A 24,544-nucleotide genomic window follows, 5' to 3' on the forward strand; every position below is an offset into this window, starting at 1 on the left:
GAGTATACATACATAATAATATTTTCGTAATTTATCATTAGACTACTATTTATGTATTAATTTTATATCTGGATTTTTGAACTGGACTATATTAACGCCACGATAGAGTTATATCAATAAATTATTTTAAAAAAAGAACATAATGCAACTAAGGATATTTCTTGTGGTTTTTATAGTTCAACAAAAACTTTACAACAAATAAAAGTTAAGAGAACAAAACTTAGAAGGATCATAGTCCATGGGAATTCGACCCTGGGCATAAGCGAGTTAGGTTTGTGCCTAAAATCTACCTATCCTAAGAGCCCAAAATTAGTTTATTCCCTTTTAAAATTACACATTTTTTTTTTACTGAAAAATATTTTATATTTTATAGGGGCTTTTTCATTTTTACACTTCAAAACAATTTTTTTACATTTTTACAGAATTCTACATAAAAACTCTTATTGCAACTAGCGTTGCAACCTAGTTTCTAACAAAAAATCGTATAGAAACCCCATCGCAACGAGCGTTGCAACCACTTTAGAAACTCAAACAGTAAATTTGAAGAAAAAAAAAGTTAAAAAAACAATATATAGAGTAATTCCCCTATTTTTTTTAAAAAAAATGTCTATTTTATTTTATTTATTTATTTATTTATTTTTTTATACAGCCTAACTAAATTTTAGTGCCAATGGGAATAAATCATATTTATTATGATTAAATTTTTTTAGGCATAGTTGTATGTATGCACATGTTTTTTGGAAGAGCTAGTGAAATACAAAGACAAAGAAAGACATTTATATGTGCCTCGCGAGTATCCATTATTAATAGTCACTATTTCATACATACATACATGTGAGTCAGTCACAGTACTCAAACAAAAGCATCTTAAAACCATGTCTTTTATGATGAGCATGAATCCTTCTCCCTCCTCGCCACCGCCACCGTTATCGTCGCCGTCGGAATCTTCCTCAACGCCGTCAACACTGCCAGTCCGTACGATCCCGGGAAGCTACGGATGGCCGTTACTGGGGCCCATCTCGGACCGGTTAGACTACTTCTGGTTCCAAGGCCCAGATACGTTTTTCAGAAAAAGAGTGGAGAAATACAAGAGCACCGTGTTCCGTACCAACATACCCCCGACCTTTCCTTTCTTCAGCGTTAATCCGAACATTGTGGCCGTGCTGGACTGTAAATCATTTTCTCATCTTTTCGACATGGAAATTGTCGAGAAAAAGAATGTTCTTGTTGGAGATTTCATGCCCAGTGTCAATTACACTGGGGATATTAGGGTTGGAGCTTATCTCGACACTTCTGAACCACAACACGCTAAGGTAATTAATTTCCTCTCAAAAGTTATATTTAACAAATTAATTAAAATCTTTGATTGCTTATTCTTTATTGTGTTAATTTTGGATTATTTGAACTGGGTTTTTATATATTATTAAGATAGTCTTTAATAATTTCTTGCAACATATAATTTTAAGAAGACAGAAAGAGAGAGTGAGATGTATATAATAATGTCTAGAAAAAAAAAAAGGACTAGGATTATATAATAAGATATTTAGATATTTAAAAAACAAATCTGAGATTGATTTTTATTTATTATTTTGAAAGGAGCAAATCTGAGATTGATTGAATAATTGGGATCAGAGCCAATGGAGTTTCTTAACACTAAGTTATGATTCACATTTTTTTTATTATATTATTATTTTTTTGGGATAGGGATTTACATGTTTATTAAATTAATTGTGGTGTTTTTTTTTTTTCGAAATCAATTAATTGTGGTGTTAGTTCAGAGTTCTCACTTCTCTTACATATTAATAAATGGCTTAATATAAGTCAAAATAAATAAATGGCTTATTAAATTTTACATAAGACCGAGGTTAGATTTTTTTTTTCTTTGAATATAAAGGAAAAGACTAAAAGGCCCAAATGTGTAACACGATTGGTGTACTATTCCAATCAAATGAACAAGTGGACGATCTTGGTCACACGTACGGGCAAATGCAAATGCAATCAAATAGCTCCATTCGAAATTTCGTATGTATGAGATTCTGAGGGGAGAATTACTTTTGCCACATTATTTTGGGACCATTCTCTTATACTAAACACCAATTGTCCTTTTCCTATCATATGGCTCTCCTAAGAACCAATGAAATTATGTGACTTTTTTGGTTTTTTTTTTTTTTTGAAACAATGACTTTTTTGGTTTAATAAAGAGTAAATACTATTTGGACATTATGTTTTGTAAAAGTTATTAGATGAACCATCTGTTTTGTTAAATGATAAAATAGACCCTATATTTTCTAAAATGGTAAAAATAGGACCTTCAGCTCAATTTTCAACAATTTTATTTTTCAATACAACTAACTTTAAGAAAATTTCTAACACGAACAGATTCAGAAAATATAATCAGTTTTGTCATAACATCTATAGATCAGATTATGATTAAGTTTTATTTTGATAAAAAAAATTAGTGCATGGTCCTATTTGTACAATTTTAGAAAATATAGGATTTATTTTGTCATTTAACAAAATAATTTGTTCAATTGGTCAATTTTGCAAAACACAGGATCCAAAATAGTATTTACCCTTTAATAAATATATATCCTAGAACTAAGACTAGCAGCACATAAATATAGGTATCTAGCATTGTTTTAGAAAATAATATTACGAAAACATAGAGGCTTTTAAGTTGTATTTTCAGTTAAAAGTAAGAATAGAAAAAAAAAATTGTTATTTTAAAAAAATTAATGGTGTTTGACTCAAGTTTTTTAAAACTATTTTTAATTTTTTTTTTCTAAAAAAAAAAATCAATACCTTACACCATACTATGACATGAACTCATCCTGCCTCAAAAACAAAATTATAAATAAAGAGTCGTTTGAAAACCTCTACATAAAAATGGGGTTTTGAAATCTCTTGATCTCTGATATACTTCTCAGGATATTTGAGTCGTTGATTCGGTCATTTGAATACTTGTCCTCTACCGTTTCGAGTTTTCTCTTTGGCTTCGTTCTCTCCGTTCTCGCCTTGCATCTGTATTCTCTTCGCCTTCTTCGTGCCCTGTCAGGTCTGGTCCCCTATTCGACGATGCCCCAGTAGAGAGATGCCTTGCAGATGTGAACTTTTGAGGCTCCCTTCAGATGACAGTGGAGAGTTTGGTGCCCGTCGAAGCTCTGTTTGTGGCCTTAGTTTTGAGCGGTCTTGAAGGTATTAGTTTCTAACGGGTGTTGGCTGGAGCATTAGGACATGCCTCTCATTTCCTTTGGGGTTGGGTTTCTTGTTTTAGTGAGAGCTTTTCTTCCTCAAAGCCTATTGCAGTCAGGGTCTCTTGGTATGTGATTTCTTGATTTCTTTTTGCTTTTTGTTTAGATTATTTAGTGTTGTTGCTTTAGGGTTTCTATTTTTAGGGTTTGAGGTTGTGATGTTTGAGTGGGATCTCTGTTCATCTGGTTGTGGGTTTTGGTTTAAGATTTACATTTTTCTCGACAATTGAGAGGTTTTTGTGATTTTAGATTGGGTTGTTGTGGACTTTTTTGGCCTGAGAGTTTCTGTGATTTTACTTTTTGTCACTCCCCTGGTTGTTGAGCTGTTTATTGCATATTCTGGGAGGGAGTAACATTTGGTTAGAAGTTTGGTTCCATAACATTAATGATAATTGGGTTTTTGCTACCTTTGTGGAGGTTTTGGTTCAAGGTGGGGTTGTCGAACATCACCCACTGGTTTCATGAAAGGGGTTGCTTGCAATTATAAGAACTCTAATTCGAGGTTCTAAAAGAATGTGGTTAAGGCTAAGGATGTTCTAAAGAAGGGTGCTTGCTATGTGATAGCTGATGGGAAAGATATCAACATTTGGGAGGATCTGTGGGTGGCCCATGGTATCGATTTATGCCCCATTGCAAATGGGGTTTCAGCCCCCAGCTTTATGACTGTGGCAAATTTATTACTAGAAAATGGGGAGTAGGATCTTTGTAAACTAAATAGGTTGTATGATCATGACACAATGAGTGCCACTTTGGTAAGGGAAAGGCCACTAGGACATGGGAGGGATCGCTGGATTTGAATTAAAGAATTGAATAGAAAATTCTCCACCAAATCTGCTTACCTTTTGCAGGCTCTTGAGAGAGACCAACATTGTCAGGTCGCTCCTTCTCTGTGGAATAAATTTTGGAGCAACAAAACACTTGAACGACATAAAGTGCTTTGGTGGAGCATTCTATCCAATGCACTTCCAATTCGATCCCTTCTTATAGATCCAATGAACATTAAAGACTCCTCTTGCCCGATTTGTGGGAGAGAAGAAGAAACTATGGAACATCTTTTTCTTCATTGTAACATGGCTTCTCATCTCTAGAGAGTCGCTCCTTGGGGTATCATTCCTGTTCAGGAACCAGAAATCAGGATATGAGACTATGTCAAATTCATTTGGAGGTTGCTAGTGAGAGATGTGAAGATTGATGATGTATTTTTATATGTGTCTATACTAGTTGACACTATTTGGAGAGCGATAAAGGTACATAATAACCATCTAAATAACATAAATTTTTATAGTGACTCTATTGCTCATTGTTATACAAAGTATTGCCAATCTCTTTTGGATCAATCTTAACTTTCCCATGCTATCACTGAGTGGGCTCCTCTGCTTGCGGACTGGATCAAACTTAACTGTGATGTGGGATTAGGGAGGGGCCTATGATGCTTGCGGTTGTGGCTCAAGATCATGTTGGGAAGATACTTTAGGTCGGTACTAAGCGCCTGCCTTTTGCCAATACTTTTATTGGGAAAATTATTTCTTGTCTGCTGGCATTGGAACTTGCTGCAGAGAAAGGTTTAGAATTTGTTATTGTGAAAAGTAATTCTAACACAGTCATTAAAGCAGGCAATGGTTTGAACCCGAGGTAGAAAATTGATAGCTATTTGACTCATTGTAGAAGCCTTATGAGCTCCTTCTTAAGATGTGCTTTTTTAAAGGTTTCTAGATCTTTTAACTTAATTTGAAGCCCACAATTTGGCGTAAGTGGGCGTTTAGTAAAAATGTAACTGGTAGTTTTGAAACATCCTCAATACCATATAATATTGTTTGTAATGGCCATTGGGCCTAATTTGATTTCATTTATTAATTACACTTTTTTTGAAAAAAAAATGAACCCATCCTACCTTGGGCCGAACCTTGACATGAACTTGGACTTCGTCCCAAATCCAAACCCGGACCCAGACTCCAGACCTGGGGCTAGGTCTGAGGTCCTAAGCTAGGTTTGTGGTCTGGGTCTGGAACCTGTCCGGGGTACGGGGTCTTAGGTCTGGGGTTCGAGGTCTGTTGTTTGGGGTCCAGGTTCGGCGTTTGGGATCTAGGTTTATGTTCGGTCTAGTGTCCGGTGTCTGGGGTCTGGGGTCCAAGTTTAGGTCTAGATTCGGGTTCGGGGCTAGGATTTGGGTCGGGGTCCATGTTTGGGTTCAGGGTCTGGGTTTGTATAATAACCAACAAAACTACTTAAATTGCAACTAAAATTCACACAACAACCCATATAAACTATCGGAGCAACATCAATTGTAAATTTTTAATATATATATATATATATATATATATAGAATAATTCTCCAAAAAATTATCTTAAACTTTAATTATCCCTCTTGGATTGTGGATTAAAATATCCCAAGTTGTTTTTTTTTTCTTACCATTAATTAGATTTAAAATATATATGTGCATTACATATATTTTAATAATTAAAATTTTTAAAAATAATGAAATTTTAATCTATAAAATAATAAAGTAGTTCAATTTTAAAAGTTTATTAATATATTTTCTTTTTTATTTGTTATGTTTATTAATATGAATTTTAAATTATAGAATAATAAATTATATATTATAATTTTGTACATATTATTTAATTTCTAGAGCTATTAAATTTATTGAAAATTATTTATTTTATTTATTTTTATTTTTTTATTTTATTTTATTACATATTTATTTCACATTATTCTTTAGTGACAAAAAAAATTAAAAAAAATAATAAATTTATTAAAAAAAAAAAACTGTATAGTCCTGTTCTAAGCCAAACATAATACAAATATATTTTCTTTTTTCTCAAAGTAAACATGATATAATACTTAAATTATCCAATATCCAGTCCAATCATGCATTACTTTATATACCAAAAGAGCCCTAAGGTATTCACTACAAGCAACATGTTTTTGAGGGGCCATGATATATGAAAGCATAATAAGCATATAATTTTGCAGGTACATTAAGTTTAGTGGTTCATTGAAATATCAATCTAAACTTTAGAATTAGATGGCAGAGTGTTTTGGTTGAATTGAGTCATATTATAATGTCTTAATAATGCTATTTTATATAGAGATGCTTATAAATGAAGTGGTTGAAATCAATGAAGTACAGGTTAAGAACTTCGCAATGGATGTATTAAAACAAAGCTCGAAGATATGGGTGGGAGAACTGACATCAAATCTGTCGACGATGTGGGACACAATAGAAAAAGACGTATCTGAGAAATCATCCTCATCCTACTTAGCCCCACTTCAAAAGTTCTTGTTCAACTTCCTGGTCAAGTGTCTAATTGGTGCTGACCCTTCCAACTCCCCCAAGATTGCAGAGTCTGGCTACATCATGCTCGACCGATGGTTAGCCTTCCAGCTCCTTCCCACTATCAAGATTGGGATCCTTCAGCCTCTTGAGGAGCTTTTCATTCATTCTTTTGCCTATCCTTTTTTCTTGGTCAGTGGTGACTACAATAACCTCTCCAGTTTTGTAGAGGAATATGGTTAGTTAATTATACTAATTACTATCTCTACTCTCTACACAAATATTTATTTAGTGCTGCATTGCATTGTTTTTTTTAGTGTCTAACACCCCACCTTATGTTGAACAATCATGGTCATATAAAGCTGCATTAATTGGTATTAGGCACTATTAATTTAGAGATATGTAGGAAGTGATATATTGTTATTAGTACACCATTCTCTCCAAACCATACATACAAGTGCACGACGAGCCCATGCAAAGTGTTTGGTTAAGATATGCCAGATTCCACCAAATATACAAATGGAACCTAATCATACATGTCCTCTAACTATATCTTCCAAATCATTCACACTAACAATTCACCTCTCTCCACCAAAAGAAGATTTGAGTAAATAACCAAATATGGTGGTGCGGTGATAGTGTTGTGTTAGACTCATGACCCCATTAATGCATTGGCAAAATGATTTTTTTTGTAAAATTTATTTTGCATAGACACCCCTTGTCATTTTGCAAATAATTTCCACTTGGGAGTAATAATACACTAAAAATTAATAGTTTGAGAAATTATTTGTGGTTACCTTTTACAGGTAAAGAAATAGTAGCGAGAGGTGAAACCGAGTTCGGGCTGAGTAAACAAGAAGCGATTCACAACCTTCTCTTCATTTTGGGTTTCAACGCCTTCGGGGGATTCTCTATATTTCTACCGAGCCTACTGGGCACCGTGGCGAGTGACACAACCGATCTACAACAAAGACTGGTCAAAGAAGTCAGACAAAATGGCGGGTCAACTCTGACGTTTGACTCGATCAAAGAAATGCCACTCGTTCAATCGGTCGTGTACGAGACTCTCCGGCTCAATCCACCTGTTCCGCTCCAATTCGCCAGGGCCAGGAAGGACTTCCGGCTCAGCTCGCACGACGCGGCCTTCGAGGTGAAGAAAGGCGAGCTCCTATGCGGGTTTCAAAGCCTTGTTATGAGGGACCCAAAAATATTCTCGGAACCGGAGTCGTTCATCGGGGACCGGTTCATGAAAGATAAAGGTCTGTTAGATTATCTTTACTGGTCCAATGGACCTCAAACCGGTGTGCCCAGCGTCACCAATAAGCAATGCGCGGGAAAAGATATCGTCACGCTTACGGCTTGTTTGATCTTGGCTTACACCTTCCGTCGTTATGACTCCATCAGCGGGAGCTCAAGTTCAATCACAGCCCTTAAAAAGGCTTAAACTACTGAATCAGAGGAGTATGGTGATGGTGATGGTAATGACAAACTTACAACATGCAGGATGATGATGTGTTTAAATAATTTTATTAGGGAGAAAAAAGAGATATTAGTATCGGTATAATTTAATATTAAATTTTATATATTTTAATTTAATAAATAATTGCCAAAAATAATAAAATAGGTAATAAAATTGTGATGTTGTTGATGATTAGAAGAAGATAACTTTCTGGGACACTTTCTTTCTCGTGTGTTTTGCTATGTCATTTAAAAAAGGAAGCTATGCTCAGGTTTCACCAATTTGGCGTTGAGTTCACTTCAATGAAATCTATATATCTAAATAAAGGAAAGCATAAGAGCATTGATGTGGCATATTTTCCTTCCATTTCTCTATTTTCTCTATTTTGTTATGTTTTCTAATTTTTTTCTATTGAATAATAAGAAAAAAATAATGTAACCTCCCCATTATTAATTTTTTATAATCTATTAGTATTCTTTTAAACTATTAATATTCTCATCTATATACATATAGATATTTTATTACACCCAAAATATATGATATATGTATAGTAATTTTGTAAACCTATATAATTGATTAATCTTTAACAATTCAAAATATATGCATACATATTTATATTGCAAAAAAGTATATACATATAGCTATATTTATATATCTATCTATATATTTATATATATAATTATACAATTCTAATGTTAGGATGGATAATGTAATCCTTTAACTTTTCAAAGAGCTAATTTTTCTATTCTCTCATTTTTTTCTCAAATTTTTATTCATTTTCTAATTATTTTAATTAATTATCTGTTAATTCATATTTACATTAATATTTACATTGATATTGATTTTATGATAAATAAAGCTTTTGGCATTCTTCAAAAGAAAAAAAAAACTATTCAATAAATTCATGTTATAATTACAAAATTTATTTTAAGAGACCTTTGGTTATACCTCCTCATATTTCCATATAATATATATAGATGAGTTGAAGATATAAAAATACAAACACTTTGACACATATATGAAGATGGGAAGGGAAAAAATTTTTAAGAAGAAGATTAAAAAGATTGGAACAAATTGCCATGGACGATCATATATGCTAAAAAAAATAGCATTTTATATGAGGTTTCTTTCTAATTATTTGTTTTCTCTATTTTTTTTTTTTATATATTTATTCAATTTTTTTTATTATTTTCATCATCATTTTATAATGTCAAGTATTCATACCTTTCACTTCTCTATGTAAATATTTTAACAATATATTTGTATTTTTTTTAATTATTTTTTACTCAATTTTTTATACGTACATGTATAAATATTACATATATATAGTGTAATATTAGATACTTTCTCATTTTTTCTCTTTCCTAATATTTGTATAATTTTTTAGTCTTACAATACATTTTTTCTCATTAAATATTGAGATGATTTATTAATGCATAGAGAATGTTATCTCACTCTCAATAGTCTACATGATGCAAAATAATAATGATCATACCTAAAAATAGAAGCAACTACAACAAGTACATGATGGAAAATATTATTTTTAATTTATTTATTCAAAATATATTTTGTGTTAATAAATACTAATGGTTCTATATTTGTAATAAAATAAATGTCTTGACATTATTTTAATATTGATTATGTGATCATGATACTCATTTTTAGCATTAAAAAAATTAATTGAACAATAATAATTCATCTCTAATAGGATTGTTAAAAACAAAAAATACTCTCAAAAGTGAAAAAAAAAAACAATGATAATATAGAGAGGTGAGATGACACTTTATTTTTCAAATATCTTATTTTTCATAATTTTTGATAATTTTAATTTTTAATTTCACATAAATAATATAATTAAATAATTGATTTGTCTTAAAATAATAATAATAATTTAATTAAGTAAAAAGTAAAATTACATGATCATTCAACTTATAATATTTATTTAAAAATAAATGCAACAATAATATGATAATAATTTTCCCACAACAAAAAAAATTAATTAAAGAGGTGGCGTTATATTCTTCTTTTGCTAATCTCTCTATTTATGTAGTAATTTTAATATTTATTACAAATTATGAATAATGCAAATTAATTAATTAAGTAGTTGTATGTCTATTATTAAAAAAATTAAGTAATAATTAATATTAATAATTGTAACTTATTATTGAAAGTTTAAATAATGTTTTATATATATTTTTTTATTAATTTATCAGTGAAAAATTATGTGTGTTATTAGTGACTATTAATTTTGTTTTAAAATATAGTGATCGTCGATTTTTAAGAAAAAATACACCTTAAAAACTTTTCTTAAAAGATATTTTAATAAATTAATTGTTAATAATTAAAAAAAAATTATATATGTAAGACTAAGAATGATAAGATAAATCATATTTTTTCAATGCATTTTTATTATTTTTTAGAAACTTCAGTTTTTTTTATGATATAACTTTGTAAAAAATTCACATTTAAAAAATAAACTTTTTTCAATAATATATATAGCTTATGATTTTTTTAAGACCGCGCAACGCGCGGCTTTTGTTTCCTAGTTTTGTTATAAAGCAAGGTTGCAAAAGGAACTTTCAACTTCGAGTCAATTCACACTCACTATATGCAACCCTATGGAATTAAGAAACCAAATAAATAAGTACTTATAAAGTAATTTTCCCACTAAATAAAAAATTTCCGTTCTCCTAACATTATTAATTATTTGAATTTTATTGTATCTCTTAATATATTGATAAGGTTCCGCGGACAACATTGCCATCCTTATCCTAGTTTATTTAAGTCACTTTCCCTTGTTCGATGTGTCAGATACTTAAAGAGAAGGAACATATTGCTGGAATTCTTTATTGGAGGCTTATGGAAATGTTTTCTTGGCAGGTCAACTCTTCTCATGTAATCTATTTTTGGGATATTATAAATATTGGAATATGATTTTGTTCCGCGATGTACGGCAACTATCAGATGAGAGAGTTATTTGATCTAACGTCTGAAATTGATCTAGGGATAATTAGGGTTAAAAAGTGGAAATGTACTCATTTAATGTAGACCCATCTAATGTACCCCGAAATACATTCCGTGAAAGTATATCACAGGACAAAATCATATTCCTATAAATATTATTGTCCAAAATGAACAATCAGTATACATTATTTTTCATCAACCAATTTTTCGAAAGAATATATATAATTATAAAACTTAATTAAAAATTAATTAAAAAGTGGTATGGAATATAGTGAACAACTTTTAGAGTTCCTCACTATTAGAGTAATAGTAATAATAAAAAACAGACGGTATTGGTGAAAATACAGGTGCTGAAGTATTACATCGAGTCACATGCTAATTACTATGTTGCTCAGCGAGACTAAGGGTGTAATACATACCAAACACTAGACATCCAAAACAATGTAGCTTGTCACATTTCGTTTTCAACAACAATAAAGTGAAAGGGGCTTTCATTTTTAGCCAAGATATTACAAGTGGAAATTTCATTAGGGCATGGATTTGAATGAGAAGATTACAGGTTGGTCTTGCAAAAAAAAAAATTGATTGCTTTTAGAAGGCGAGATAGATGATGACACTTCAAAGATTCTATATTTTGACTTGAGATGGTGATAACATATAATTCTAAGTTTGTAAACATATAGCATATTGAATTTAATGATACAACTCCCTTTGTAGGTGAAAAGTAGTACCGGTGGAGGCAATCTCCCTGTGAATGCAGCCTTAGGCTGTTGTTCCACACAATGTCATATGGTGCTTCTTCTATGCTGTCTGGACATTTCCTTGAGTCTGAGCATGAGACTTGGCCATTCCTTCTTTCCATCCTTTCTGACGAGCTCTCTGCTCCCACATTGCTGTTAATCTCTTCTGGGCAGTTAATGCTGCTTCAGCTTTCTCCCTTGCTTCTTCACATGTTTCCATCCCGGAAGTGCATTTGTCTGCTTCCTTTTGATACTGGGATGTCACCTTCTTAGCCTCAAGTAGAGCCATGTCTGCCCGTCTCTGATGTTCCAAAGATTCAGCTTCCCTTAGCTTCAGCTCCTCTGCCAGTAAGTCTGCAAAGTTCTTCTCACTGTCTTCGCTCACCTCTGGGTCACGTTTTGCACAATCTGCATAGAATACCAAAATGGAAAATAAGTAGTGCTAACAGATTGAGATAGTACACCAGGATTAAGCAAACCTTCAAATACAAATCCATGTGGCATGTAATTATGCTCTCAAAATTCATCTATATATACATACAATATCCAGAATAAGCTATTCCTAGGACACGGTACAGGTGTAAATGCAAGTAAAATATTCATGCTATAGGTGTTATAGTGGCAAGATGGATCCAGACATGTGTTGCAGCAGTTTCTTTAAAACAAATGCCCCTCAAGGTGGCACAAGAGGAAAGATGACGTTTGCCTCCCAAGATACCATGCACAAAAAAAAAAAAAGCTGACTAGTACTTGGTATTGAGGATGTTTAACTTCAGTCATCGAGTCAGTACAAAAATCTTCTATACCAATAAAGTTAAGACTATTGAAAACAAAGAAAAAAGAAAGATAATTTAAGTGATCTAGCTTTCAAATTTTTCATGTGAACAATAAAGAGCACAACTTGTATAACACTTGGATGAGGTAGGTTTTAAATTTCTTATTAATTCTCATTTTCAAAATACATTATGATAGACATAACTTCCAAATTGGTACACAATTAAATAGAAAATTGAACAAAGTCTTACTGTTACAAAACAAAATTATAAGCACCATTGATTGTCAATTTTTCATTCACCTATGCTTTATTTTTCTAACAAATTCCCCAGTGAACGAAAATGAAAACAATGAAACAGCAGAGATATAGTAACAGAAGGCAATGGTCTAAAACCTGCTTATGATAAATGGGCGTTATCCTTTGAACCTTCTCTCATGTAAATATGTTTACTTTACTAGTTAATAAACGATGAGTCGAAGACATATTCCACACACAAGTCTTTCTTATACAAATCAGTTTGTATAATTATGTTTACCTTAGCCATGAACATCTCCATAAGACAATGTAAAAATAATTAAGCCCAAGTATATCCCCTTTGGAGCAACCATACTTCTTTCTCACATGGATGATTCCTAAGTAAGAGTAGGTCACATTCTCATTTGGCTATTCCAAGGCATAATAAATATTAAGAACCTAACTTATCATTTTTCCTTACGAATAATCATGGTTTACACAATAAGCATGTATTTTACTTTTGAACCTAGATCTTGAAATCTCTAGTGAAGATTGGGTTTCTATTGTGTGGACCCATTCTTTCATGGTTTTCAGTATCATTATCCTTAATAATTTCTGAACTAATTTTGTTTTCAACCTTTTAAGTGAATGAGAAATTGAAAGCCCTTCCTCTAAATGCTATATAAGGATGCATCTCCTTAACCTTCACACTAAAAATTTGAAAGATCCTTCATCTGTGGATATATTTTCCTATTTTTTTGTTGTTCTCAAGAGTCTTGTTCTTAATAGCATAGATAGTTTTTGGTCTAGGTAGATGATAGAAGTTTGAGCATTCTCAATTCGCCTAAAACAGCAACTTGGTGCTAGTCAGCTGCTTATCAGCCCATTTTATCACGAGAGACATTTGTCATCTGTTCTTCTTATTTCTTGTAAAAAACTACAGACAGAAATAGCTGAATTTCATCTCTTGTTCTCTGAATTATTATCACACAAGAATTTGTCAATGAATAACAAAATGCACCATCTAATGTTCCAAAATAGAATCAGAAACCCTTAAAAAGAAAAACAGTTAAAGCTACTGCCTTAAAAGTGAGTAATTCATAGTTGATTATTCATAACTCTCAAAGTAAAAGTAAAAGTAGGATATCAAGAGCTAACCTTAATCTAATATGTATTATGTAAACAGAAAAAAGTAAGATTAAAGGTGTAAAGGTAATGTATACATGGGTAGTTTATAATCGGAGACTAACCTGTAAAGGAGGTGTTGCTCAGTCCTGCATACAAAGAAACCAAACAACAGTAAAGAATCAGTTCATCCCCCCAAAAAAAAACTATATCTCACGACCCATTATTAATAAATCAGCACAGAGAAAAGGTGTATCTTGCAAAATATAGTAATAACTAAGCAGCTGTTAACTTGAGGTTTTCGTTGGAAACAAATTGCCTCAATTACTGAACCATGACCAAAGCAAATAAACTAAAATCCTCACCATAAAAAAGTACGTATATCAGTAGCGTGGATCACGATCTATGATGAAATGTAAGAGAAACTGAAATAGATCTAAGCCGGATCTAATATCACAAAAATTAACATTGAGAAATTACCGATGGGGATGGAAAGGAGAGGTTGAGAAGAGCAATCGCAGACACAAGGAGGGCAAGTAGTAGAAGAAGAAGAAGATTGACTAACAGCAGCCAAACCCTCCATGAAATGCCAGTAAAGAGGGGGACCGAGAATATAGCCGGCAATGCAGAGAGCGATGACGGTGAGGCCCGTCTTTAAAACCACCGGGCTACAAGCCCCAGCCGCGCTCTGGGTCATCGCCATGGATGCGATACTGGGCGTACAACAGTGGTAGCAGCAGAAAGAAAGAAACAAAGATTGCGCGTTTTGGTTTGAACAGGAAAAAGGAAAAAAGAAGTGAAGATTTTGAAGAGTGTGTGTGTGGGAGATCTACTCATATAAAATTAGTCGGCAACCAAAGTCACGGTGTTCGGTTATAAACAATGTGTTTATTAATGGGATTTGATTTGTTTTATTCCAAAAAAGAACAATCAAATCAATATATGTGGAAGAATTTGTATTAGAATTTAGAAGATAGATTACTACAAATTTACATTTGAAAATTATGAGATTTTATAATAAAATTACATAAATATGTCATTTATAAGTTTGTTATTTTTTTATGGTATTTAATATATCATATTTTTTTTATTTTTAGCGACATAAGTACCTAATGTTTGTAAAACTGTAAATTTTCTCTAATTTCGTCTGAACAAACCCTGTTATTTTCTTAAACAGGCCACATATAATGTCTAGATTGGGTCTAGACGAAAACATATAGTATTAGTTACTTCCAAATGTTCCTTTAATAAATTTAAAACGGAGTCTGTACTGACAAAACTGAAAAAAAATTACAGTTTTACAAACATTGGGTTTATGCCGTTAAAAATAAACATTGGATTTATGCAGCTTACAAACTAAAACTTTGGGTACTTATGCCGCTATTTACCCCGAAAATAATTAAAAAAATTACAGTTTCACGGAATTTTAAATATTTTCACGATTTTTTTAATTTTATTTACAGAAAAAACGTTATATTTATGTTGTACTCTTGTTGATTTTTTGTTATTTGTATGTTTGTATTTTGTTGTTCTTTAGATATTATTTTCACTAATTCTCTTGTTATTTTCATCTTGTTTCTATGTAAAACTGTAAAAATGTAAAAAAAAAAATCTTTAAACATAAAAATATATTTTTTTTAAAAAAAATTTGTATCTTATATAATTATCTCTTTTTGTAAATCTAATATCCAAAACACATATTTTAATGTTTTTTTTAGCCTAATTGGTTTTATTTTTATTTTATTTATTTTGTAATTGTATTTTAGAGTTTTTAGCCTAATTGGGGGTGCTCTTTTAAGTAAGGTGAGAAATTATTAAAATAAAGAAATTTTTACATGAAAAATCCATTTTATACAATTTATTACAAAATTACTCACACACGCCTATGACTACATTTTTACTTACAAAGTTGCTTTTATTACACAAATACCACTTAGTCATCATTTCATCCATCATCAATCAAATCCTACTCTCTTCCCTCTCTTTTTTCATTTTCTATCAATCAATCCATCATTTCACTCTTTTTTTTTTCTTTTCTTTTTATTTTTAATTTTATTTCAGTTTTTAATTTTTTATTTTTAATTTTATTTCAGTTTTTAATTTTTTATTTTTAATTTTATTTTCAGTTTTTAATTTTTAATTTTTTTTCCATAACAATTCTTCTTTTCTTTTTCTTTTTAATTTTTAATTGTAAAGCTAGTTTCTTATATATTGTTGCTTAGGTCTAGGATTGACTTCTATCAATCAATCCATCATTTCACTCTCTTTTTTTCTTCTTTTTTTTTTTCTTTTTAATTTTAATTCAGTTTTAATTTTTAATTTTTAATTTTATTTCGAGTTTTTAATTTTAAATTTTTTTACATAACAATTCTTCTTTTCTTTTTCTTTTTAATTTTTAATTGTAAAGCTAGTTTCTTATATATTCTTACGAAGAAACGGACCTTGATAACATATGGAGCGACTGTGTAGAGAATAAAGCCAGAAAGAGTATAGAAATCATTGTGCTTCTTATGTATGTTTGCTCAACAAATAATGCAGAGATTTCATTGTCAACGTTTCTGGGAAAAAAGCTAATGTTGGTGCTGATGTTCGAACCGAGGTTTGTTTTCGGTTTCTTTTTGGTTTTCTCCCATATTTGAAATTTTACACCTTCTATATGTATTTTTTAATAAGTTTTTTATCTAGTTGTTTCCTGTCCATTTTTATATCATCAATGGGTAACAATGAGATTTATCATGGATGTTGATGTTCAAAGAGTTTTTCCTGTATTTTAGTTTGTATACAGTTGTTTTGTAGTTTTATTATAGTTTTGCTACTTGCATATGTTATTTCACTATAAAATTAATATGCAACTATTTGCACAAAACTTACTATGTATAACTACTATTTTTTAGTCCCCTTCAAATTAAATTCTTGCATAATATATAAACTATCATAAAACGATAATGCAACTATAAGGCAACTATTTGCACTTGCATACAGTTGTTTTGTAGTTTTATTATAGTTTTGCTACTGGCATATGTTATTTCACTATAAAATTAATATGCAACTATTTGCACAAAACTTACTATGTATAACTACTATTTCTTAGTCCCCATCAAATTAAATTCTTGCATAATATATAAACTATCATAAAACGATAATGCAACTATAAGGCAACCAAAACAAAAAATAAATCAAAATGTAACTGTATATAACGTAGATGTATTATTCATGAGGTTTTTTTAAAAATTTTCACATCATACATTGTTTTGAATTTGGTGGGAGGTCCAGATCTGTTTGTTACAGATCTACATTTCATGAATCCGGATTTCGATATTAGGGGGAGTTGTTTTGATCGAATAAAACAGAAAACAAATGTGTAATTTCAGTTTCTTCACAGTTTTTCTGATTTTTTTTTTCGTCATTTTCAGTTTAGATCATTGCAGGTATTTTTTTCCAGTTGTTTTTGCCAGAATTAATAGTTGTATTTTTCTCGTTTTGGTTTCATTTTGGTTGTTTTGCAGTTTTGAAACGAGCACGTATTTTCATCTTCATGGTTCGCTCTGTACAGCTGAAGGCTTAGTGCATGTGGTATTTTTGTAAATATTTGTATGTGGACTGTATAAATGTTTAATGGGCCGGCCCAAAGTATTTTTGTAATTTTTTTTCCTTTTTTGTATTTTTTTGTTTTTTTTCCTAAAATAAACTTGTATAAAATAATTAAAAATATTTTTTTAATTATTAAAATATTTTTTTGTAATAGGAATTTTTTTTAAAAAATAATAAATAAAATTTCCCTATATTTTTTTTTTTTTTTTAAAAAATAAAGCTTTTGTTGGCAAAGGTAACATGATTATACACATAAATAAACAGTTTGAATGGAATGTCGAAGAAAATGGCGTCAATGGTTCCTATCTGAGTAAATTTACAACTGAGAGAAGGGTCACAAACTAACGACATGGAAATTCCAATCGATCTGATAAAACAGGTACAGATCTCGCTCAGGAGTCACGCCAGTCTCTCCTCCTACGACCCGAACGACAATTCCTTCCCCAATCTACCTTCCCTCGAAGAAGCTCTAGCCTCCCTTGATCCCTCGCCCCCATATCTTCGTTGCAGGCATTGCAATGGCAGACTCCTTAGGGGCTTACAGTCTTTGATTTGCGTCTTATGTGGTGGAGAAGCAACTAAGGAGGACCTCCCACCTGAACCCATCAATTTTCGAAACACTCTTGGTTATCAATGGCTTCTCCAGTCATTGAGTTTGGATGGATCGGTATAACCTGCTCTCTCTTTCTCTCTCTCCCTCTCTTCCTCTCTTCTTTTTTCTTAGTCTTAATCTATTTCGTTTTTAATTGGCGTATATCAGTTGGGTCGCTTCACATTAGGTTTAAGAGGAAGAAATCAATGAAGCTTTTAATTTAACTGTTGATGTTCTTAACAATTTAGTTTAGTTCTTCGTGAGTATTTCAACTGTTATTTGAATAGGATTTTTCTATTGCTTTAGTAGATAAGATAAGATTTTTATTTTGAATTTGATTCTAATTCTTCAAGGTGTCTACTAATTTGTAATGGAAATGGATATTGGGAAAGTGTTTTCCTTTAACCTTTTTTTTTGTGTTTACTTGCAAAGTGGTGACGTACTGGGAATTTTCACTAAATTAGTAATATTTGCAAATTTTGTTTCATTTCCATTATTGGGAACCTTTTTGTTTATGATTTTTTTTTTCTCATCACGGATCAGTAAGCATTGCCTAATTCCGCAAGTGCCGTAGAAATTTGCTAGCTTTGGTTTGTTTTTCAGATGTGACTTTGTGAGTTAGTTGTTATTGCGCTGGTTTCGATAGTAATACCAAGTTCAGACCATTATCGTAGAATGTAATTTTTATCCATAATTTTTGTTCTGTCCTACAATCTGTTTTGTGGAGATTAGAGGTGTGTGACTTTTCTGGGCTGAAATAAGAAAAGATGTTTGTTGTCTCCACATACTAGCATGGATATGGAAATTGAACCTCATTTCTATGATATATTTGTAAGTTTGGCATGTTGTTTTTCAGGAGACCGTGGCATCACCCGTTGAAACCAATAACTCACACCGAGGAAAGAATGCACCCAAAGATGAATTTCCATTGTCTGAACTTTTAGACCTGGAGATAAAGTGGCCTTCTGAGTCGGAGAGATTTGAATCTCGTTACCTAAAGGAGACACCAGGTCAGAGTAAAAGTTCCTTAAATTTGTCAGGAGTCAATATTGAGAATTTTTTTGCTGAGGAAAAGAAAGGTGTCATTACTAATGCGACTGTACAGTCATCGGTGAGTACCAATCAGACCAATGCCAAACAAAGTGTACAAGGTCACAGAAATCTTGATTTGTTTGAGAATGTTCAGCACTTTGAAGCTGCTGATCCATCTAATGAAGGGGAGAGTAATGTCTCTGATTCTGGTTGGGGTGCAAATTTTCAATCTGCTGCTTCTGCAATGCCTAATGAGGAAGCAAAACCGTTTGACTCTTTTGTGGGTTCTGTGGATCTTTCCGATCAAATGGATGAAGTATTTGGTGCTAGAAAAGACACAAAAGATGTAGAGACAACAGGATCTTCATCCATTGGTAGTGAATGGTTTGTTGATGATTCATGGAATAATTCTAACTCTGGGTTAGCTGGACCTTCTGAGGTGTTTCAAACGAACACAAATGTGAAGACTGGAAACTTGGTGGAAAGTGTGAGTCATTCTTCTTCAACAGATGTTGATTGGGTCCAAGATACTAGATGGCAAGGCACTAGCAACAAGTTACCTGACAATAAGGCTGATGAGGAACATGATTCATTTGATGATTGGAATGACTTTACCAGCTCAACTGTTGCAAACAATCCTCCTAGTAGTTCTCTAAACCAAACCCTTGTGCCGCTTGATGACATGACATCAGATGTAAATTTGTTTAGCTTAACTAATCATCAACAGGATATAAACTTGTTTGATAGCATTTCACAACCAGGTGTCGTTTCAGCAGCATTTAGCAGTCCAACTGGTTCCACAGAAGGGAGTAAAATGCTGTCAGAAGCCTCTAGTTTAGACAGGTCTTCTATTGGTCCAACTTTCTTTATAACAATTACAGTTGTTATTAATATTAGTTTGACATGCCTGGTTATACGTTATAATGCTATCTTTTGTAGTATCCATCACAACAGTATGTTTTTAAGTATTTTAAATCCACTTCTTGGGCATTTGACCATGTCTAAAGAACAGAACATTTTCCAGTTCTTACCTGTGTGGATGCCGTTCATGTTGGCTTATTGATTTCACCTACGTTTTTGTCCCCTCATTTTTATCATTTTGACCTTTCTTACTTCTCCGAAACCTTTTTTTAACGACTTAGAGATCAATTTCAAATGAATGTGAACCTTGAGAAGAAGGTTGCTGAAACAACCATTTTGGCCCGTGGTCTTTTTCGAATCTAGAATAAATACTAGTCAAGACCTCAGTTCTCATACTTTCTCTCATGTTGCAGGACATCTGGTGATAATACAATGGTAGGAGGGAACCCCGAAGATGTCGAGAAGAGCAGAAATGTCACTGGTGCAGAAATCAAGTCCGAAGCAAATGATGTAGAGATGTTGCTATCCCAAATGCATGATCTTTCTTTCATGCTCGACAACAATCTTTCAGTTCCTTCCTCACAAAGTTGAAGGCTTCAACTCGTTATCTCAAAATTGAGGCCCAATATTTTCCATCTTTATATCTGATTATGTAATGTTTATTCTTTGATCTGTCTTTCCAGTTATACTAAACTACCTTTTTGACATATGAGATAGGTTACTTTGATCTCATTTCCACAATTTGATTGTCATTAGTTTAAAAGAAAATTAAGAAACACTGGTTTAAATTTTCAGTACCAGAACAATGGTATTGGTAAGGATCAAAAACATTGAAATTAAAGAACAAAGACAACTTATAACTAGTTCCAGAAAAGAAAAGAAAAAATGCATAAACGCCAAGGCTCATCTTCAACTGTAATTCCGGTGGCGTTCATGGACCTCAGAGATCGATAGGATGCACTTTCTACTTACGAAAGGTAAAGACCTGTTTACCATTTGGGCGCAGCATCTTTTGGGTGCGATTTCCAGTAGAGACTTTGAGAACCAATTTTCGGACCGAAGTAATTAATGTTGGATCATTCTGCAAAAACACCCAAATTAAGTTTCAGTCACTGAACATGTAAAAATGTCATATTGAAAATGCTACAGAAAGTTACATTTCATAGGGAAAAGTTAAATTGAGCAGTACTTGAAGGAAGGTAACATTAGTAAGCTTCGCAGGGAGTTGCCACTCCAAAATGTCACATGCCCTATTAAGAAAATTACAGCCTACATTAGTAAATGCTGAACTTAAAGTATTTCATTCAAACCAAATCATAATCATAATCAAAACTATGTTTAAAACTCACCTTGGGTTCTCAGCAAGCTTAAGGTAGCAATTAATTATGTGATTTAGAAATCGCTTACAGGGTTCTCTACCAAGATCTTGAATATTTTGGGCTAAAGTTCGGGACAAAGAGAGAAAATTTTCAGCAGAAGAACAGCAGTGTTCTAGACCCTCTTCACCAATTGACAGAAACCTTTCAAGAATGAACGCAGCCACCTTCATATAATACACTCACATAAGTTATATGATACTTCCATAGAGGGGAAAACTGTAAACTCAAAATGCTAAAAGTTATTATTATATCATAACAAGTAATTCAATACAAATACAAATATATTTGGTTGGAAAGAATCAATGCAATCTAGTTACCGTTTTTACAGTTAGACTGTCTGTCTGCAAGCAAATTAGACATTTGGAAAATATGTCACCCTGAATAAGGTAATGAAGGGCCTCTGCATCATCTTGCTGCACACAAAAATTTGGTAAACCAAACTAATTCAAATTAAGATCATAAAAATTGCACATTAAGACATGGACATGGGAACATTTTCATTGGTTAATGATAATGAGTGAGGAGAACCATACCTTGAGTAAAGAGCCCAGAACACCTAAGCTGGCCACCCTCAGATTTTCATAAGGCTCCTGTCTGTGTGTTATGGAAATCAAAGGGTACAGATATTCTGCAAGATTAGCTAAAGTATAAAAATAATAAAAAAAATTATTAGACTCAAAACCAATAAAAAGAGAAAGCAAAGAAACTAAAAACTAAAGTATTAGCTTGTTAAATCTTTTTATCTTCCTTGTAAATCTCAATAATAAGGATGATTTAATTACCTTTAATAAATTCCTTCCGGCTTTGTGGGTGTGAAGCTACAGACTGAAAACGATATATAATTTGATGAATTAGGACTAATGTTTTTTCTCAAATTTAGGAATGTCCGAATTGGATAGCTTAGATATAATAAATAATTATATATATATATATAACCTGAAGGACTAAAAGGGCATTGCACACTTGTTTGGCCATATTTTCAGCAATTAGTCCACTTGAAAGCCAGCGATATATTTGAGTTATTTCCTAACCTCATTAAATAAATAAATAAATAAAAACTCAATTTCAGATTCATATATTGTACGACAGTATAAGTTTCAATATTTTCAAATCATTCATGTAAATTAATCATACGAGTCCACTCATACGTACCTTCAGAAGAATAAATATAGTACCACTGGAATTCCACACCATTGGACCCATATTTTGATGATTTGATTTCATCTGAAAAATTAAAATATAGTGGAAGCTCTTATTACTACTTATTTATTAGTATTATATTATTAATTCAAGAACAAAACTTACAGTAAATAACTTTAAAATTTATCCAAGCTTCTATAATATTGTCACATAACTTAAAATGATTTTTATTGTGTTAATTTTTATTTGGCTAATCATCGTCATATTTAAAGTTTAATTAATTAATTCCGTGAAATATATAAATGATAATAAACGATGATACATGAAAGTACTCCAATATCACTAAAACGGGTTAAATGAGTAATGGGTATTTTCTATATATTCATATAAATAGATATAAATTATTTTTTTTTCTTTTTCAAAAGTTCTTATGTTACAAAAGAAAAAAAAAAAAAATCTGAGGTCCATTAATAATTTAATATTTATTATAATACTTCCTAACGTTTTTTAGAGTCATAATTTGGTAGTCTTTACGTCTATGGAAAATAATTAAAGATAGCCTTGCAAGATGACAAGGTCCTCGTAAACGTGTATCATGACTGTTATTAATTATTATAATAATCAAAAAACAAAACAGAATGGAAAATCTTATATAGACAATAATTGTCATATATAATTATTTTCTCTTCCAATATTTTCCGAGAGATATTAATCTTGGCAAAACTTTTTCTCAGGAACCAAACAAGAAAACAATTTTATACCAAAAAAAAAAAAATCCAAGAAAATCAAGAAATCAGCATACGTTTTAATAGAGACAAAACAATTAACAAAGAGTAAAGAACTTGGTCAAAAGCAAAATAAAAACATGCAATCGAATACGGATATTATTGAAAAATAATAATGTTTGTAAGGATGTAAACGCAAATAACAAAAAATTTAGATGAAAATGTCGAAATAAATAAAATTTGTTTAGTGTGAGGGTTTGTGTATATTTATGAAATTTATACCTTGCCCAGCAGAACGAGGGCATTTGGTCGAGTCAAATCGTCTTTGAGTAACGCAATGGCTTCCTCCACAGAAAATAATGATAAAGATAAATTTGGAAGAGGTGGTTTGGCTTTGGAATAGTACTTTTCATTATAATTACTAGGACCAGCTCTTGTACTTCTACTTGATGATTCTCTTTTACTGCTCTCCATTTTGATAGATCAAAATCAAAGGAGACACGATGTTTAAGTTGACAACAAGGAAAAAAAAATAAGAAAAAGAGAGGAAAAATATTTAGAACTAACTAGCTAGCCTCAGTCATTCTTGTATGAATGACAATGACTAGGTATATATAGGTAAATCATGAATCCTAATTCAACTTTTTTGAGTTTGTTTGGTAACACTTTTTTAATTTTATTTTCCAAAATTATGTTGTATAAAAGTGTTTTTACTTCTCAATTTTTTAATTAAGAATCTAAATTTTAACAAAAAAAAAAAAAAAATCACTTTCAATTTTTTTTAAATAGCTTTTTTAATTAATATTTTAGACTCTTACCCAACTTAGACCTTGAAAATCGAACACAGACCCGACCCACTTGGACCCGACTAGGGATGTAAACGGGGCGGGGCTGGTGCGGGGATTGCTCCCCCACTCCCATACCCGCCCCAATACCCATTTAAATTAAAGCGGGGGCGGGGCCGGGATTACCCGACAGGGTAAGGATTCCTATCAGGTACCCATTACATATATATTTTTGAAAAAAAAATGATGTCTCAAAGAGAATTATAAAAAAAAATAATCATAAAAACTTAGTAAAACAATAAACTTAAGTGGAATAATATGTATAGTAAAAAAAAGACTATAATCAATAAAAAGTCTAAAGCATGAAGTTATTTTAATTGTAGCAATTATGATTTTAACACTTAAATATATACATATATCATATCGGGGCGGGTATCTATTCCCCCGCCCCCGCCCCGTTTCCGACTCGAGTATGAATCTTTAAACCCATATCCGCCCCCGCCCCCGAAAGTCAACCCCCGTACCCGCTCCATTACCCGAACCCGCGGGTACCCACGGGTACCTGAACCTGCGGGTATAACTGCCATCCCTCGACCCGGCCCTGATCCCGACCTCC

At 31.9% G+C, this 24,544-nt stretch overlaps 4 protein-coding genes across 8 annotated transcripts; 2 read left to right on the forward strand and 2 right to left on the reverse strand.

Annotated features, from left to right (window-relative positions):
* Positions 1–688: 688 nt before the first annotated feature.
* LOC115698766 (fatty acid hydroperoxide lyase, chloroplastic) lies at positions 689–8,203 on the forward strand. The gene is made up of 3 exons (XM_030625939.2): positions 689–1,313; positions 6,383–6,764; positions 7,333–8,203. Exons 1-3 carry the CDS (start codon positions 876–878, stop codon positions 7,968–7,970), a joined length of 1,458 nt encoding a protein of 485 aa, XP_030481799.1. The 5' UTR covers positions 689–875; the 3' UTR covers positions 7,971–8,203.
* A 3,174-nt stretch (positions 8,204–11,377) lies between these two features.
* On the reverse strand, positions 11,378–14,832 carry LOC115699570 (uncharacterized). Its single transcript, XM_030627047.2, has 3 exons — positions 14,304–14,832; positions 13,949–13,972; positions 11,378–12,097 (listed from the first exon to the last, which is right to left on the reverse strand). Exons 1-3 carry the CDS (start codon positions 14,524–14,526, stop codon positions 11,751–11,753), a joined length of 594 nt encoding a protein of 197 aa, XP_030482907.1. The 5' UTR covers positions 14,527–14,832; the 3' UTR covers positions 11,378–11,750.
* Positions 14,833–17,638: 2,806 nt separating this feature from the next.
* Positions 17,639–20,675, forward strand: LOC115700586 (uncharacterized). 2 transcript variants are annotated; one of them, XM_030628179.2, is made up of 3 exons: positions 17,643–18,081; positions 18,863–19,881; positions 20,313–20,675. In XM_030628179.2, the coding sequence occupies exons 1-3, from the start codon at positions 17,764–17,766 to the stop codon at positions 20,488–20,490; spliced, it is 1,515 nt and encodes a 504-aa protein (XP_030484039.1). In that variant the 5' UTR covers positions 17,643–17,763; the 3' UTR covers positions 20,491–20,675. The 2 variants fall into 2 exon arrangements, with proteins under 2 accessions (XP_060958924.1, XP_030484039.1); XM_061102941.1 differs by having other exon boundaries at positions 17,639–18,081; positions 18,863–20,675.
* LOC115700245 (uncharacterized) lies at positions 20,632–24,060 on the reverse strand. 4 transcript variants are annotated; one of them, XM_061102943.1, is made up of 9 exons: positions 23,426–24,060; positions 22,431–22,502; positions 22,215–22,304; positions 22,061–22,103; positions 21,812–21,906; positions 21,596–21,691; positions 21,249–21,442; positions 21,089–21,149; positions 20,632–20,980 (listed from the first exon to the last, which is right to left on the reverse strand). In XM_061102943.1, the coding sequence occupies exons 1-9, from the start codon at positions 23,615–23,617 to the stop codon at positions 20,864–20,866; spliced, it is 960 nt and encodes a 319-aa protein (XP_060958926.1). In that variant the 5' UTR covers positions 23,618–24,060; the 3' UTR covers positions 20,632–20,863. The 4 variants fall into 4 exon arrangements, with proteins under 4 accessions (XP_060958926.1, XP_060958928.1, XP_060958925.1 ...); XM_061102945.1 differs by having other exon boundaries at positions 21,057–21,149; XM_061102942.1 differs by having other exon boundaries at positions 21,812–21,918.
* Positions 24,061–24,544: the final 484 nt, after the last annotated feature.

This window comes from Cannabis sativa, chromosome 8 (assembly GCF_029168945.1).
Source record: "Cannabis sativa cultivar Pink pepper isolate KNU-18-1 chromosome 8, ASM2916894v1, whole genome shotgun sequence".
NCBI classification, from domain to species: domain Eukaryota; kingdom Viridiplantae; phylum Streptophyta; class Magnoliopsida; order Rosales; family Cannabaceae; genus Cannabis; species Cannabis sativa.